Source organism: Mus caroli, unplaced genomic scaffold, assembly GCF_978045245.1.
Source record: "Mus caroli unplaced genomic scaffold, Mus_caroli_1 scaffold_2, whole genome shotgun sequence".
Classification (NCBI taxonomy): domain Eukaryota; kingdom Metazoa; phylum Chordata; class Mammalia; order Rodentia; family Muridae; genus Mus; species Mus caroli.
Genome location: NW_028227257.1, coordinates 100,959,540 through 100,977,466, shown reverse-complemented (window position 1 = coordinate 100,977,466; position 17,927 = coordinate 100,959,540). Strand labels below are relative to the sequence as shown.

At 39.1% G+C, this 17,927-nt stretch overlaps 1 protein-coding gene and 1 pseudogene across 2 annotated transcripts in view; one reads left to right on the top strand and one right to left on the bottom strand.

Moving 5' to 3' along the window:
* The window catches only part of Cerkl (CERK like autophagy regulator), a 102,447-nt gene that overhangs the window by 9,767 nt on the left and 74,753 nt on the right, over nucleotides 1-17,927 (bottom strand). Inside the window, exons 5-10 of one of the 2 annotated variants that reach the window (XM_021185209.2) lie at nucleotides 14,254-14,396; nucleotides 2,616-2,690; nucleotides 1,703-1,880; nucleotides 1,562-1,621; nucleotides 880-905; nucleotides 690-798 (exon numbers count right to left, since the gene is read on the bottom strand). In XM_021185209.2, coding sequence (XP_021040868.1) covers nucleotides 690-798; nucleotides 880-905; nucleotides 1,562-1,621; nucleotides 1,703-1,880; nucleotides 2,616-2,690; nucleotides 14,254-14,396 — 591 coding nt within the window. The remainder of the gene's footprint in view (nucleotides 1-689; nucleotides 799-879; nucleotides 906-1,561; nucleotides 1,622-1,702; nucleotides 1,881-2,615; nucleotides 2,691-14,253; nucleotides 14,397-17,927) is intronic. The other variant, XM_021185241.2, reaches the window with a different exon arrangement.
* LOC115030433 (U6 spliceosomal RNA) lies at nucleotides 7,680-7,780 on the top strand (annotated as a pseudogene).

Below are 17,927 nucleotides of genomic sequence, written 5' to 3'. Positions count from 1 at the left end.
CTTTCAAAAATAACATTTTTATTAATTCTTTGAGGAGTGCTTATGTTTTGATCATATATACGCCCCCCCCCACACACTTCTTTTCCTAATTCCTTCAATATATACTCCCTACATTCTCACCCATTCCCAGTTTCATGTTATCTTATATTTCTCAATAATCCACCGAGTCTATTTGTATTGCTCACGTATTCATGAATTTGGGGCCATACACATTCAACCACAAACTGCCAGTGGTCACATCCTTAAAGAAAACCACCTCTTCCTCCCCTCAAAAGCCATCAATTGTTAAAAGCTCCTCAGCTAAGTGTTGGGGCCCATGGGCCCCTTCTCACACCATGCTAGAATATCAACTGGCTGCATCTTAAATACATCTTGTTCAGGCAACAACTACTGTTGAGTTCATAAGTGAACTAATACAGTCATGTCCAGAAGGTACTGTTCTGCTGTAGCTCCCATCTGACCTCTGGCTCTTAAAGTCTTTCCACCTCTCTTCTGTCATGGTCCTTGATTCTTGGTGGGGCTCAAGAATGAGATGGATGTCCTGTTTGTAGGCGAGAACTCCAATTATTGACATTTAATTTCTGCACTTTCATCTGAGAACATATCTTTAACAAGTTTCTAGCTAAAGTATTACCAAAGAAGAAATATTTATAAAAAAACAAGCTTTAATAGTCATCAAAAATACTCACCTGGTGTCAGGTGCAAAGCCTCTGGGTGCTACTGAACATGGACAGGGGATTGCCATGATGCTGATGTTCAAGAACTGCCCTTGGATGGTTTGCCAGTGACCACCACAGTCTAAAGGAAATGGAAGTACATGGTTATATTCTCTCCCTAGTCACCAATGCAAGATAGGGCCTCAAGCAGATTCTGACTCACCAGATTCTGGAGATCTCTGTGATTTTCTAGAAGTAAAATGACAGAAACAAAAACATGTCACACATGTGCAAAGCTGACATCTGATCAACACGAGGAGACTACACAACCCAATATTGCATGTGCAGGACCTTCCTTAATAGAATATCACTTGAGATATATATGTATTATAAGGATCATTTTTCATTTCTTAATAACTGGAAATTTCTTTAGTGTTGCTTTAATATTGAAATTACATGCTTCTCTGAGAATTCTCATAAGAATCAAGACTGTGGGTTTGAGGCTCACGGTTGGACCAAAAGCCATTTGACTGCCAGTCTGGATGCACACTTGCTTCTAAAGGCAGAACATCAACTTCATCTTTACTAGAAGAGGTGAGAATCTCTTATTCTACACTCATTATGTACATTGCTTATTTCAAAGTAGTTTATTCTTTAAAGAGAAACAAAGGGGTTCAATGGTTAAGATTAAGACTACCACTGTAGAGGACCCACATTCATTCCCAGCACCATGTGGTGGCTCACAATATCTGTAACTCCAGTTCCAGGGGATCTGATACCCTCTTCTGGCCTCAGTGAGCATCAGGCATGTAATATGGTACACATGCATTTGTGCAGGCAAATCACTAGTACATGTTTTACTACAAATAAAGAGAAGATATCAACAATGCACAGCTTTTATTTACCTTTCTTGTTTATTCTGAGAACAACCTGCTAGTAAAAATGATATTTTGCAGTCCTCTGGCCTAAAATGAATACAATAAAATTTATCATTAATGGTCATTGGCATTGGGATATAGAATTGTTGCCATAGTAAAAACTCTTACTTAAGTTTGGCCAGTGCTTTGATTACAGCAAAGTCTCTCCGCTGACTGGGGCACATCCATCGGTATTTCTCTGCCAGAGCCAAGGTCCTTCCACCAAAGCCAAACATGGCTGAGAACCCAAAGCGAAGAAGCTTGCCAGCAGAGCTAAAGGTGCAGACATCCACTGACCGTATGTGACCTGGAACGGGGTATCGAGTCCATCAGTGAGAGGCCAAAACAGCAAACATCAGAGAGAATGTTTATTTACTTAAGAAATACTGCAAGGTACCATCCATCATTGCTCCTACCCTTGCTTTCTCTCTACTCTCTTTACTATAACAACTGTAAATGCCACTTATAACTTTTTCAGGTGATGAGCAAAGAAACTCAAAGCACTAAATCTTATAGCCTATATCAATGTCATATAAAATAAGATTAGGGTTCTGATGCTGATGTCGATGTACCTGTGAAACAGAGTTAATTTTAGTTTTGCATTCCATTTATCTGAACTTCCATGCTATCACATAGGATACTTTATGACCCATGGATGTGCCCTGGTAGTTTTCCTACTTTGATAATATGATCTTACACCTGAAGTCTTGGTACAATCAAACAATAGTGCAGAATACATATGCAAATAGTATGCATAGACTTTTCCCATTATGTTATAAAACTGATTTTTGAACATCGTTACAATATTTTTTCCATCAACATTATATAGTAAACCCTCATTCATTGTTCTTTTCAAAGCAAGTAGTTGAAATGAAAGGCAATTTAGCTAGAAGACACCTTGCCTTTGAGCTTTAGTCAAACATGTCTATACTTAGAGACAGAGAACTTACCACTCCTAGATAAGACTGACAGAAACACAATAGTTAGGTACGCAAATGAAAACTTCCCTATTCCACCTGGACGTCTCTAGGAGAATTCTTACCTAGTATAATATGCATGGTTGCAGTCACCACGTGAGGAGTTCCAAAGAGAGAATGTGCCAATGCATTAGTAGATCCTGCCAAAACAAATTAAAAACACGTATTAGCGGTAGAGTGTGTGTTTTAAATTACCATGTGCTCTGATTACACATAGCCACCACCCTGCAAGGTTCAGATGAAAATTAATGGAAGTTTATGACAGAAAAGTTGTTAAAGCATTAGACATGCCGCTTTCTATTCACAGCACAGATGCTTGTCAAATGTTTGCAGGATTGTCTGTTAAACTTCTAAGTGATTTAAACATTAGAAAATACCACAAAATGTTAGAAAATTGGACTGGGTATCTCAGCCCAGTAGTGCAGTATTCACTAGCATGTATAGAGCCTGTGTTCTCTCTCTGGAACCATAAGTTAGAGAATAGTTTATTGACTCATAACTATTTTGATCATGATATTGATATTATTCCCTCAAAACTACAATTATATAGAAACTTACCTCATTCAATTTTAATGAATAAACTTTTAGCTTCAACACAGAAATAAGAACTGACAGCAGAAAACGTCTGTGTTGATCAAAGACAACGGCATAGATATATAAATGAGAAAAATTCAGCCAATAATGGGAAAATACAATCACTTTAAACCCTGACAGGCATGTTCAAAGTATATTCTGTGAATCCCAGAAGTACACTCTCACTTCAAATCAGTGTCCTTTCTATGTCTGAGAGAAAAACTGCCCCATGTAAAGACAACATTTAACTCAATTGTCATCTAAAAGTGCGTGCACAAAACATAGTTTCTGATTCATAATCATTAGGGTAATTCAGAAAGACTCCGGGATTCCTCCGTCCACTCACTAAAGGGAAAAGCTCTCTAGTGAAGGCCCTGTGCTGCTATGTGTGACCAAACTCATACAGAGCCTGCTTCCAAAGAGCAAAGTAACAAGCCACCCCTCCTTTCCAGGTCAGTAAAAGCATTGGAAAGCATAGGAAGAGAATCAATTAGGCAACAGGTAGAAGTCAAGGTCAACCAAGAGCTGTGAAGGCATGGGTCTGTTGTGCTCTAGGTCCCAAGAGGAAAACCCATCCCCTGGATATGGTTAGAAAGTGGCATTTCTGTGCCATGTGTATGTGCTTCAAATATGTCCCTTGCAACTGTGTCCTTCAGTGTTCAGCTGCTGAAACACCTCAGCCACTACTACTAAGATGTCATTGAAATCATTATTATGTACTTTAATATTAAATAATAATAAACACATTTTAATTACTAACAATAAATAAGCATAGTTAAACCAGAACTCTCACAATGCAACAACAACAAAGTTCACCTTACCAACTGGCAAAGTAATTCTGACTGATTCACCAATCAAAACTAGGCAATGCTCTGACTCCAGTTACTTAAAAGACAGTCTTGGTCAAGAAGGAATGCAGCCACACTGTTTACTGAAAGGCATTCATAGAGAGCAGCACACTGAGATGAATCTCACTAACTCTATTCAAAATCCATCCTAGGAGTCCTGGCCAGAGCAGCTGGTAAGAGAACAAGATAAAGAAATTGGAAAAGAAGGAGTCAAATGTCACTGGTGATCACTTCTAAGAATCCACCAGAAAATGCTGACTTCTAACTGCTGCCCAATGCACCCTTTTTCCATTACTGGCCTGGAAAGGAGAGTTGGCTGCTTTTTGGAAGCAGGCTCTGTATGAGTTAAATGTCTTCATCACATAGGGCAGTTTTCTCTCAGACATAGAAAGGAAAACAAAGTGAGAGTGTACCTCTAGGACTCACAGAATGTATTTTGAACATGCCTATGAGTTAAAAGTGATATTGTAGTTTTCCATTATTGATTGAGTTTTTCTCATTTATATATCTATGGGTTTGTCTCTGCTCAACAGACATTTTTTGCTGTCAACTCCTATTTCTGTGTAGAAGTTAAAGGCTTATTCATTAAAATTGCATGGAGTAAGCTTCTATATAATTGCAGTTTTGAGGGAATAATGTAAATACCATGATCAAAATAGCTATGAGTCAAACCCAAAGACTTCAGTAAAGTTAATATGTGCATACAGTTTTTTATTTATTTACAGCAACCTGTCATAAATAAGTCAAGACAAGGAAACCATTTACCAACACTACCAAAGGTACTTAGGAGCAAACTTCACCGACAAAATACAGGATTTATAAACTTAAATGTATAAACATTGATGAAAGAGGTAAGATGGCAGAATTAAAACACATAGATATCTCGTGTTCACAAACTAGGAGAGTGCATACTGCTCTCATAGCTACACTACCCAAAGCAGACCCTGTCAAAGGATTCAGTGCAATCTCTATGAAAATTTACATGGTTTCTCATAGAAGCCAAAAACAACAACAACAACAACAACAAATCCTTCTTTGAAAAAAAAAAAAAAGACAGGACTCCAAGAAGCTACCACAATCTTGAAAGAGAAAAGCTGGTAGAGACAGCATATATCCTAACTTCAACATCTACTATAAAACTATTGTCATCAAAACAGAATGTTCCTGGCATTAAAAACAGGCATCACTAGAATATAATATCAGGACCCCAAATGAAAAACTACAGCACATATGGTAAACTGATAGTCCACACACATACAAAACCAAAATAGAAACAAAAGTAAGTCATAGTCACTAAAACTTGAGATTGGATGTCCATGAGTAGGAGAATGAAATTAGACCCTCCCATAACCTGTACACAAACCCAAATGCCAATGGATTGGATACGTCAGACATTCAGTGGGAGACAAGAGAAGGGGACAGCTCCACGCTGTTGCTCTAATTCCTAAAACACTGGACAAGAGCCAAAGTGTACATGGAGAATGATACTAACTTGAGATTGGATGTCCATGAGTAGGAGAATGAAATTAGACCTTCCCATAACCTGTACACAAACCCAAATGCCAATGGATTGGATACGTCAGACATTCAGTGGGAGACAAGAGAAGGGGACAGCTCCACGCTGTTGCTCTAATTCCTAAAACACTGGACAAGAGCCAAAGTGTACATGGAGAATGATACTAAAGTGACTGCCCAGCCCAAGAACGTCTCAGTGGAGTGGGGAATGACCAACAGAACTACAGAATGTTCACACAGGACAGTCCACAGTTGGAAAGTCTCACATCCAAAACACAGACACATGCCATTTGTGACGGCTATCCAGCCTGAGAAATGTGTTTTTAAGTGCCATTGTCACCACGCCAACATCAAAGAGCAGACCTCCAGAAACCTGGATGGTAAAGCCTCGTGCAGACCTAAACTGTGTGCCACTGCTCCTGGCTTCAAATCCAGGTCACTCATTACTGTTCTGCAGTACAGGTAACCCTGACAGGATGCTAAGTGTGTATCTACAGGTGTTTACATGGAGGAAATATGCAAAGAACGTTCTTAGGAACAGCAGTTTAAGATTCTTATCTACCCTGGGTGGGGCTTTCAGAAATGAAGTTGTTTAAATCAAGGCATGGGTATAAAGGCCTAGGAGAATACTGCATCCTGTTATTTTTATAAATGTTAAAATTCTATGCTATAGTAAATTTACAGGTTTTTTTTTCAGTATGAAATTAACTTTAGCTTACTGTAAGTTTATAAACTTTTAAAATTTTAAAACCTTCTGGCCATTTCCCTTTTATTGAAAGTAGATTTTTTTTCATACAATATATCCTGACTACAATATATCTTCTCTCCCTACTCCTCCCAGTTCCTTTCCACCTCCACTTCTGTTCAGATCCACTCCCTTTATGTCCATCATCAGAATAGAATTGACTTCTAAGAGATAACAACAAAATAAAATATAATAAGATAAAAGCAACATCAACGTTGAAGAAGGCAAACCAACAGAAGGGAGCGAGCCCAAGAGAAGTCACAATAATCCAGAGACCCACGCTCATTCACACATTCAGGAGTCCCATAAACATAATGAACTGAAAGCTATAGTATAGACACAGAGGACCTGGTATAGAGCTGTCAAGGCTCTGCACTTGCTGCTTCAGTCTCTGTGAGTTCATATGAGCCTTCCTTGGTTCAGTTGAGAGGGACTGACCTCCAATCCCTCTGGTGCTTACACTCTTTCAGCCTCCTCTGCCCAGGGGTTGGTTCCCTGAGCTCTGAGTGGAAGGGTTTGAAAGAAACATCTCATATATATATATATATATATATATATATATATATATATTTATTTATTTGTTGTTGTTAAAAATTTAGGGAAAAAGGAGGGGCCGGGAGATAGCTCAGCTGTTAAAGTGCATACTACTTTTGCAGAAGATCCAAATCCAGTCCCCAGTCCTCATATCAGGCAACTCACAACTGCCTATAACTCTATCCTAGGGGCTCTGATGGCTTCTTCTAACCTCTCGAGTGCATACCCACTTACATAATCTCCCACATACATACATAATTAAAACATACATTTTTTTTTAAAAAGTCATTAACATACATGGTGGAGACGTGCCCAGTGTGAACATCATTAGCAAGCATCTCTGTCTTTCCCTTTAGCACCTTCACCTACTTTTCAATGGGCTTTACTGTCACCGCAGTGCCATCTTCTGGATCCTCCTTAGAGGACCTAGCTGGGGTCCCTGTTGGGGGAAGGGGCTTCTTTTCAGGAATATACTCATGGTGGGTGCTTTTTATTATTTCACCCTAAATTTGCTTGTCTAGATAATATACTACAAACATTCCTCTCTGTTGTGGAAACTACTTGATGTCTTGGGTCTATGGTTTCAAAATTTTCCCCAGAGCTCTGAGTTTTCTTGAGAATTCTTCTGTAGTATTCTTATCTCAATATATGTTTACTGGGTGACAAGGACATTTCAGCTTCATTATGAATGTATAGAACCATCACTGTATATGAGGTCTGTCTTTAACCAAAATGGGATTACTCTAAAGAATGACTACCTGTGCAAGGAACTCAAATCTATCTTTTAACTGACGTTACATTTGAATTTTTTTAAATGAGAAAATTTTATGACTAGTTATTTTACTAAAGAAGACATACATATGGCCAGTGGGACCATCACTAATCGAAGAAATACACTTTAAAATCTCAATAAGTGCTGTTTGGTAACAATATACCAATTGGGATGATACAGAGATGAAGAGCTTGACCCTTGAACAATGATGCCATGCAAATTCATGATGTATTCCACATCCTCACCAAAGCCATTCTACGAAGTCCACTACCATAACACAGATAAAAACACAGCAATAATAAAACTACAGACCTATTTTCCTGGAGAATATGGATAAAAATTCCTTGCAGAAACTAGCAAACAGAAACAAACAACATGGTATGAAGATCACATACTGTCAATAAATTTATTGTCTTGCAAGAATATAAGACCTGTCCAACATAGAAAACCAATAAGACAGTTGCATAACTGGACTCAAAGACAGGAATCACATGTTTGTAAGACTAAATGCCTCAAAATTGTTACAGGAACATACATGTAAAATAGTTTAAGAGATAGACATATGCATGGATTTTCTGAAGATGATTCTAATAACACAAGAAATAGCCTAAAACTTCATGGGCAGATTCTGTGAAACAAAAGCTTCTGTGTCACAGAGGACACAACCAGGATGAAAAAAAAACATCTACAGAGTCAGAGATAGTCTCTGACTGGTACCCAGCAGAAAGGGGATGAAGATCCACAATATATAAAGAGTTTCAAAAATTAAACACAAAACCCACATCATTGAATCAATGATAAACTGAGTAAACAGTTTCAAAAGAGAAAAATACTGATGTGCACTAGCTGCTTGGAGGTATCCATTGTCCTTAGTTATCAGCAAAATGCAAATTAAATCATGCTGGATTCTAGCTTATCCCATTCTGTGTGGCTATCACCAAGAAAACAAATGACAACCAACATTGCCTAATATGTGGAGAAAGAGAAACTCTTATTTACTGTTGGTAGGAATGGAAACTGGGGTAGTCACTTCAGAAGTCAACATGGAAATTTTCCAACAAACCTAACATAGCCCAAAGATTGTGAGACAAATACCACAGAGTTACTTGCGGATCCATGCTGACAGTAGCACTGCTCACAGTAATGAAAATGATAAATCAACCTATATATAGCCCCAACAGATAAATGGGTAAAGGAAATGTGCTGTACATATACAGTGGAGGTTATTTAGGCACCAGAATAAAACTGTGTAAAATGTGTGCACTTACACACACACACACACACACACACACACACACACACATACACACACACACACACCCCCCACACCACACACCCAACATGAGAGCAGAAAGTTGAGGGTAGTACTGTGACTAGCAGGGTGAGGAGACATAAGAGGGTAATGAAAGCTGTGTGTCAGGAACATATCTGCAAGTCCATGCTCATGTATCAATCTTCACAATAGCCAAGATTTAGGATCAGCTCCAATGCTCAGCAGATGAATGCATGAAGAAAGACACAGCCTATATTTACAATGGAATGCAACCTTTAAAATGATGACAACCCAGAGATTTGTGACAATGTGGACAAATTTGTAGGATAGTATGTCTGGTAAAATAAAGCAGGAATGGAGAAAGAAACACTGTAAAAGATCTCACTTATGCATGAAATCTGGGGGGAAAAAAAGCAAACAATATAAAAATAACTGAACTCACTGACACAGGGAGCAGGAAGCAGGGGCTCGGGTACCAGCCGTGGAAAGATGGGATGTGAGAGGATGTGCTGGCAGAAGGAGGCAGAATCCAAGTTAGAGAGACTAAGTGCAAGAGTTCCATTGTAAAGTGGAACTCAGTTAATGTGTAACCTACTTGAAAACTGCTAAGGGTAAAATTCCTTTTCTCATACACAAGGAAATGATAAATGTGTGGGGGAGTGCATATGATAATGAATCCAATTTAGTCATTCGAAGATGTCCACATATTCCAAACATGCTGTACATGTAACTATGAGCAGTTTTTAGTCAGTTTAAAAATAAGTGAGGAAAAGCCATTTGAATCAACTGATAGTACATTAACTTTAAAAAGACTCTTAGGTCCTACTGTAAATATCATGAATCAGCCTATAATTTTTAAGATGCCCAAGTGAATTTTACAGAGGAGTAGTCTACGAATAAGCAGTAGCATCCTTGCCTCCTTCCCAGGTTTTACCTCCAACTGGTTGGATGGAGAGAAAGGGGTGGGTGTGGGGATGGGGCACACAGATTGGAACTAGGAAACTTTCAACAAATTCTCAGTGTGACATTTTGAGCTCTTGGTCTGCAAATAGTAGCCTAGAAGCCTTTCCTCTGCATATCTCTGACTAGAACTCTCCGTGCTCTTTCAGAGCTTTTCTGCCTGTATATTGGCCACATGATTCATGATGCATCTGGAATTATCCAGAAGGAAAGCAAATCTTTTTGTCTTGCTGCATTCAATTTTACAGTCAAGGTTTCGAAAGGACATATGATTAGAGATGGTCCTTCAGGATTACTGATCGCAGTATCCCATGACATCATTTCCTCCATTCCTAGGGTGAGTTAGAAGAAGACTATAAAAGCATTCCCCATGAAAAAGTTTTAAGATGCATAACGTAACACTGTTATGCACAGTAGCTAAGGAGACACATCAAAGTACAGACTGCTTCATGAGTCTAAAATATGGTGAGTGGTCAAGCAAAGTCCTTTTGGAATGCTAGAAATCAGTGTGCTACTTTCATGACCTGCCAAGTTCTGCAACTGTCCTCCAATTTCACACAACTCCTCTGTCATAGGAAGCGTGACCAGAGGTCAGAAACGACTTATCACCTACTCATTAAAGCACACCTTGATCTTTGAATGAGAGTTTCGTTAGCACTCTGGAGTAAACCTGAAAGCTCAGGAGAAAGTACTTTCATAAATCATAAAGTACAAATCATAAATTTGAAGATAGTACTTTTCCCCTCTAGAAAACTGTACATGGGTTGAAAAGAAAAGTCCTCAATAGAGAAGACCATGCTGTTCACATAAATAGCAGAAGGTAAGCATTTTAATTTGCAAGAAAAGTTATTTTTTTAAATGTTACTAGTAACTTTGCCCACCTGCCCTTCACCCCCCCACACACACACACACATGCTGAAATGTGCTAAAAACAAAGAACTGGGGTGATCTGGGGTTGGGGATGCAGCATTTCATGGAAGAGAATGTGGAACCCTGTCTGATGAAGTATAAGGCAGCACCCATAGAATCCAACAGAAGCAGCGAATGAATGAATGAACGAATGAGTAAATAAATAAATAAGTGAAAAAAATTGTCCTTGAAAGTGCAAGCACTTCTGCAGAACAATTAAGTTAATTAACCAGACAGCATGAATATTCATAAGGCTGTTAATGTCTCCCACATCCAAGCAGATAAATGTGATGTAATGACTTCCTAGCCAAGCATGTCTAAAATTCTCATGAAAGCAGCACCTACACATGGGTTCTTTGCCTTAAATATCATAGAAATTAATGGTCCCTCGGCAATATTTTGCTCTCTTCAAATTAATTGGAAAGCATGAAATTTATTTATGCAAACTCTATAGGAATATATAGTTCCGAGCCATCAGCGTGTGGATTACGTCTTGTTTTACAACAACGGGATTGCTTTTTTTTTTTTTTTTATTTTTAATGTCCTCTCCAGCTTTCCTTGCTAAGTTCCCAACCCCCTTCCCTTCTAATCAGACTCTGTTTGTATAGTTCCTTAGCACTGGTTACCATAGCAACAAGCACCATTCCTAATGGCCAGCAGTTCAAATACAGGCTTTCCCACATCTGATACATTTGAGTCTGAGGATAATTCAGAGGCTTAGTCTGTTGGCTCAGTGGAGTAATTTACTAAACACTCTCCCTCTGGGTGTCTCTCTCCAGGAGGCAAATGGCTTCAAAGGCAGATTGTCTCCTCATGGGCAGCTTGGAAACTTCCTGCCTAGCTCTTGTTCCCATTCTTCATCAAAAGCCCTGACTAGGCATAGCATCCTTATATTAAACAGCCCACACAAGACTGTCCTTTCCTATTAGACAGAATTAGCAAGCTGCAACTCCTATCCAACTACCAGAGTTTGGCAGCCTGCTGCATCTTCAAAGCAAAAAGATGACAATGCCATTCCTGGAAATAGCCCCTGAAAACCAGAATATTTTCAAATGTGAAATGTGCTTTGAAATTAAGCAGGACTGGGGACAGGGATCCTCAATGCCTCAACATTATGCCATTGTAAAAAAACTGGTTACATATTACAGACATGAGCATAATGGCCAATTTTTATAACTAGCTCCCCTCCATGTCAGATGCACACTTCTTAGAAGATGCCCTTTCCATTTCTGAGCTATGGTGGTTAGTGAATGACCTCAGAGATTCAAGCGCTAATGAGAAGAACAGCAGCCTGGGCACATACACTGCTGGGAAGCTCCCACCAGCCACAGGCAGAACTACTGAAATGACACTGAGGGTCAAGAAATAAATTCGGATGAAGCAATCATCCAAATTGCATCTCTTCCCCTACCTCCTTTAGTCAAGGTCATTTATTATCTTCTTCAAAACCATTGTTTTTTGTAAGTATCTTAAATTGTTAAGGCGTATTCTAATCTCTCCCTGTTTAAATTATCGATTTTGTGAAAGACTTTATACTTCACAAAGGTATTTGGATCCCTTTCTGTTTTTTTTTTCTTTAATGATATCTTTATAAGAAGCTACTGAATAACATATACACTTGCAAAATTACAAATATGCTTTACAATAATAAAAGCTAGTCTCTTCCAGAACCATTCACGTTAAGTACATAAGAACAACTACCTCTCTAATAGCAAAATGCATAGTACAGATAAGTCTAAATGTGTGGCATGATATGGTTATCAAATGCACAGTGGATTCTCTTTAATCACACACTTTTTTGTTTTCATACAAAAAAATATTTTTCCTGTTTTTGTCTTAACAGTTTTGTACAGTGATTTCTGTGTTGGTTAGTTTTATATCAACTTGACATAAGCCAGAGTCATTTGGGGAGAGGGAATGTCAATTGAGAAAGTACCCTACCAGATTGGCCTGTGGGCATCTTCTTGGTTGATGATTGCAATTCACTGTGTGTAGTGTAACTACTGGGCAGGTGGTCTGGATGCCATGACAAAGTAGACTGCGTAAGCTGTGAAGAGCAGCATTCCTTTATGGCCTCTGGGTTCTTTCCTCAAGTTCCTGCCCTGACTTCTCTTCATACTGTAATTAATACAAGCTGGAAAATGAAACAAGCCCTTTCTATCGTCATGGTGCTTTACCGCAGCGATATAAACTCTTAACTTCTTTAAAATGAAAAATAAAGTAATAAATTCCCTCTATTATTGCTTAGTGGGTTGAGTGAATTCTATACATAATAAAATTTTCTTTTCTAAATCATAACCTTTCTCCATTTCCATGGCTCTGACCTCTGCTTTCTCCCAACCTTTTCCACAAGTAATCCTGTACCCTGCATCAAACCCTGCCTAGATTAGATGGAATGGTTCCCCTGATCTGAAATACCCCACAGTTCTCTCCTGAGTCTCAGGTAAAACTCAGACTGCTTTCCATGGCATGCATGCAGGACTGTCCACCAGCTGGCCTACAGTGACACCATCATCTCCCATTAATGGCTCCCGGGGTACCCCTATGCTTTTTTGTTTGTTTGTTTAATTTGTGCATGCTATGGTGGAACCTACATTTTAGGTGTTACTTACTCAATATATGTTCTGTATACACACAAAACAGCATTATTGCTGTACTAAGGCACTGGGGATATGCCTGGCATAAGAGATAAAGAGCCATGAGCAAGATTGCCCTCCAGGACCTGGGTTCTCTATCCAGGCAGAAGGAATCTTCTGGCTCTCTAGGTTTTCTGTTGATAGTACAACTAGCTGGGTCCCATGTTTTACCTCCGAGATGTTGTAAATACCATGTTCAGAGCAGCCATGTTTTCAAACTTCCTCTCTGGTACTAGAGGTCATTAGATTCTTTTCATAGTGAAATAAAAATTCTACTGATAATTGCTAAAAGTGTCTATAGACCCTTTATACACATCAAACTTCATAGTACAATAATCTTGCAACAGAGTGGATATTATACATTATTCTCCTGATGGAGATTAGAAAAAAATGAGGTTCCAAAGGTTAAATGGTTTGTCCCAAGTGTCACATGTGCTTGTGGAAGGAAATGCTAGGAGATACATGAGGCTACTTCAGAGCCAACGTGGCCTACTTGACTCAGGCTATGCGATGTATATTAGAAAATGGGATGAAGGACAAGAGCACTGTACAGATTTGGTTTTGTTAACATGCAAACTAGAAGAAGAAACCTCACTTGAAAGATATCTCCATATCACACTGGCCTGTAGGCAAGTCTGTGGGATAAGAAGTATTTTTTTCTCACTAATCACCAATATGGGAAAGTCCAGCCCACTGTGGGTGGTGCCACGCCTGAGATGATGGTAGCTGAGAAAGCCATGGGGAACAATTAGTAAGCAGCACCCTTCCATGGCCTCTGCTCCAGTTCTTGCCTTGGCTTCCTCGCCATGATGGATTGAAAGCTGTAAGACAGAATAAGCTCTCTTCTCCACAGCTTAGTTTCAGTCATGGTGTTGGTCACAGTGATAGAAAGCGAACTAGGACAGGAGCGGTTGAAGGAATCTGTGACTACGCCTTGCCTGCTGGAATTAAGCCAAGTGGAAGCTCTGCTCCAACGAGAGTCGGGATGCAGTCCATCTCCACTCCAGCGTTCTTCTGAGCTCTGAGGAGCAAAGCACGGGCGGCTTCACTCGCAGATCCATCTCCACCTACACAGACAACACTACAAACAAGGAAGCGAGCAGAGCAGAGGGAAGCAGGATTAGCTGGCATTCATGAGATCTAGAATCTAAAACATTTTCTAGCCTCACGTACATAGTGCATGTGTCTGTGTAGCAGATACAATCATTCAAAATAGCTTCAAACATTTAGTTTGAGACAATGGCTGAGAAAACACAGCACCGCACAGGTCCACACGCTTTTTAAAACCAGAATCTTCCACAGTTCTCCATAGACAAAGTAGTTTGAGTGTCAGGGTATTTAACAAGTGAAAATTCTAACTTTAATACAACCAGCATTTGGTTGTTAACATTCAACAGCATGCCACTTCCAGTTTTTTAACCTTATCTGTTTGCTTTTAATTTTTTCCATGAGAGCCTCTATGTTTCATGAACTCTGTTAAAAACCTTAACCATAACTATGTATGTACATGCTGATGTCTATAGGTGATCTGAAAAGATCGTGTAAACTCTTCCCGCCAAAAAAAAAAAAAATTGGTTTAGCTGAAAAGAGTTGATTCTTGTGTAACATACGATTGCAGCACATGACTACAAGTGGCACCATCATAGATATATAAAGTCATACATCATAGATATATAACTCATTATTAGGGTTAGAGACGTCCTTCTAGTGAGTATTCTGCTCTTGTAGTTTGTCAAAGACCCTCACTCACACAAAGACCACAGAGACCACCATTGTTGCAAAACACATGAGGATTTTAGTTATCCAACACGTTGGGAAACCCCTTCTCAGCACGCAGGCCAGAGGAGAGACCCAGAACAAAGAAAGAACACACTTTTTATACCTTTGTAAGGGCCGGATATAGGCACCAGGGTAGTTTGGCTTATTTTAATAGGTGTAGCCAATAACCTTTTTAGACATTGGTTGGTTTGTATAGGGTGATTTTCATTTTGTCTGTCTTTGAGGTTTTTAGTGTGAGGCTGGGCAGGGGAATTGTTAGTCTTGTTTTGGAAGCTTAGTAATTTTGACCCTTAAAAACTATGTTTCTATATTTGTTTAGTCAGCCAGCTTTTAATCTGACTCCGTACTTGTCCTGCTAGAACAGTTTTGAAAGTTCTTTTGAAGGAGGAAGGTACTGGGTGGTCTTGAATTTATTTTGGATATTACACTGCCAGATAAATAAATAAATAATCTTTGAAATTTTGTTATGAAAATTTTCTGAAACAAATCCAAATGGTATCTGTAACAATAAAGTAACAGTGATATATGTGTGTGAATATACTGAATATATATAATATAGTGAGTATATATTCACAATACAGTGGATATATCACTGTTCTTAGTACTCTCCAGGTATCAACTTATTTACGTGATACCTGCAGACAATAGATATTGATAGCATCCATTCCATTTACAGATCAGGAAGCTAACTCGGGTTTAGAAAGAGTAAGTAGCTTTCCAATGGTTACCCACTAAGGAGTGTCTATACTATCATTCAATATATCATTCTCCATCCTATATATGAAATCCAAAGAATGTAGCCTCATTGGAGTTGTATTACCTTGAAAATCAATTCTAACTAGTAACTTCAACATGAAACTGAACAAATTAGAAAGGAATATACCGATTATGTCAACAACTGCTAGGTCACTATTCATTTTCATTGTCTACTTGAGTGGACTTAGAATCTGCATGGAAACACACCTCTGGGGAGTCTGCAAGTATATGTCTAGAAAAGATTCACTGAGAAGGAAAGTTGTTGACCTTGGGCAGCACCATCCTACAGGCTATCTTCCTAGACTAAATACAAACAAGAGAAAGTTAGCTGAATACCAGCATTCATGTTCTCTGTGTCCTGTCTATGGAAACAATGTATCCAGCCGCCTCACAGCTGTGCTGCCCTGCCTTCCTGCCACGAAGAGAAGACTACACCTGCTTCAAACTGTGAGCCAAATCACACCCTTCCTTCCGTAAGCTGTTTTCCCCCCAGAAATAAAAAATCAAGTATTTTGTCACAGCAGAGAGAAAAATCCTAGTCCAACTCTTGTGATTACATTCAGGTATGTGACAGGAGCCCAAGGACTGTATTTAATATAAGAACATCAGGAAATGGTATACTATAAGAAAAGAAAAAAATCATTCTTTTGTAATAAGTTTACTTTATACTGAAGTTACTTGAATTATTCCTTTGCATCTGCTAACTCTTGCTGTTCTCAGAGCAAGTAAACTTTGCCCTTGGCCTCAGTAGAATGATTCTTTCTAGAAAAGTGGAGTTAGGGGGTATGTTATTTGTTTCTCTAAAAGAGTAATGACGGGGGTGGAGAGATGGCTCAGCGGTTAAGAGCACTGATTGCTCTTCCAGGGGTCCTGAGTTCAATTCCCAGCAACCACATGATGGCTCACAACCATCTGTAATGGGATCCGATGCCCACTCTTCTGGTGTGTCTCAAGACAGCTCTAGGGTACGCATATAAATAAAAGTAAATAAATAATATGTTTTTAAAAAAAGAATAATGACAAAGGTCTAAAGGGACTGTTTTCTTATCAATCACAACCAATATTAACTTTGAAATGTTGAATGTCAGGTCGTTTTTCTGAGTTTGGCTTAAAACAGCAGTAGTAATTAATACAGATACCAAGGTCAAACTGAAAAAAATGTCAATGTTAGCCAAGTACCACCTACAGTATATTTTGTATATCAAGTACTATGATCAAAAGAAACAAGTTGTGCAATCCAGGAAATTAAAAGTCCAAAGGAAAAGCAAAGGCTACTATACTGACAACATAAACACTTAAGAACTGGTTTAACGGTGTTCACCTTACAGTGAGTGCAACTCCCACTTTGAGTTTTGAGCCTGCACAGCCCTTTTCTTTGCTATTCTATAGCATAAATAGGAGAAATGTGGAACCTGAACCTCCCTCAGATTTGAGCCATGGATCCCACACTGTTTGCTCGAACACACTGTAGTGGGACACCAGCTGTCATGAGTGTTGATCTGCTGTTTCTCTTGGCTTTTGAAATATGTCACAATGTGTCTTCCTAGAGGCATATGGGACTCCTGTTTTAAAACTCTAAAATCTTAGGAAATAGTATTTCTTAAACATCATCTACCAAGCTGTTTTTACTTTGCTGACTAAGCCACACTGAATCTTTTTTGGATTGTAGCTTCTCAGACTTCTGTCTAGAAGCCATGAAAACTTACTAACCACATCCAATCAACAGCTTCACTGCAGTCAAACAGAGATGCCCTAGACTAAGCTCCTGAAGGAAAGAGATCCCACTCCTTATCAAAATGAAATGCTGGGTTAGGCCTCGTCCCATCTTTAAATCTTTTTTTGGGGAGGAAGGGGCTTGACACAGGATTTCTCTGTATAGCCCTGGCTGTCCTGGAACTCACTTTGTAGACCAGGCTGGCCTTGAACTCCGCCTGCCTCTGCCTCCCGAGTGCTGGGATTAAAGGCGTGCGCCACCACACCCAGCTCCCATCTTTAAATCTTTTGTGCCAATTTTTTTCAAAAATACTCCTGTGGCCGTTCTTTTGAATAGGTTCAGTGCAGGACATTTGGGGTCTGA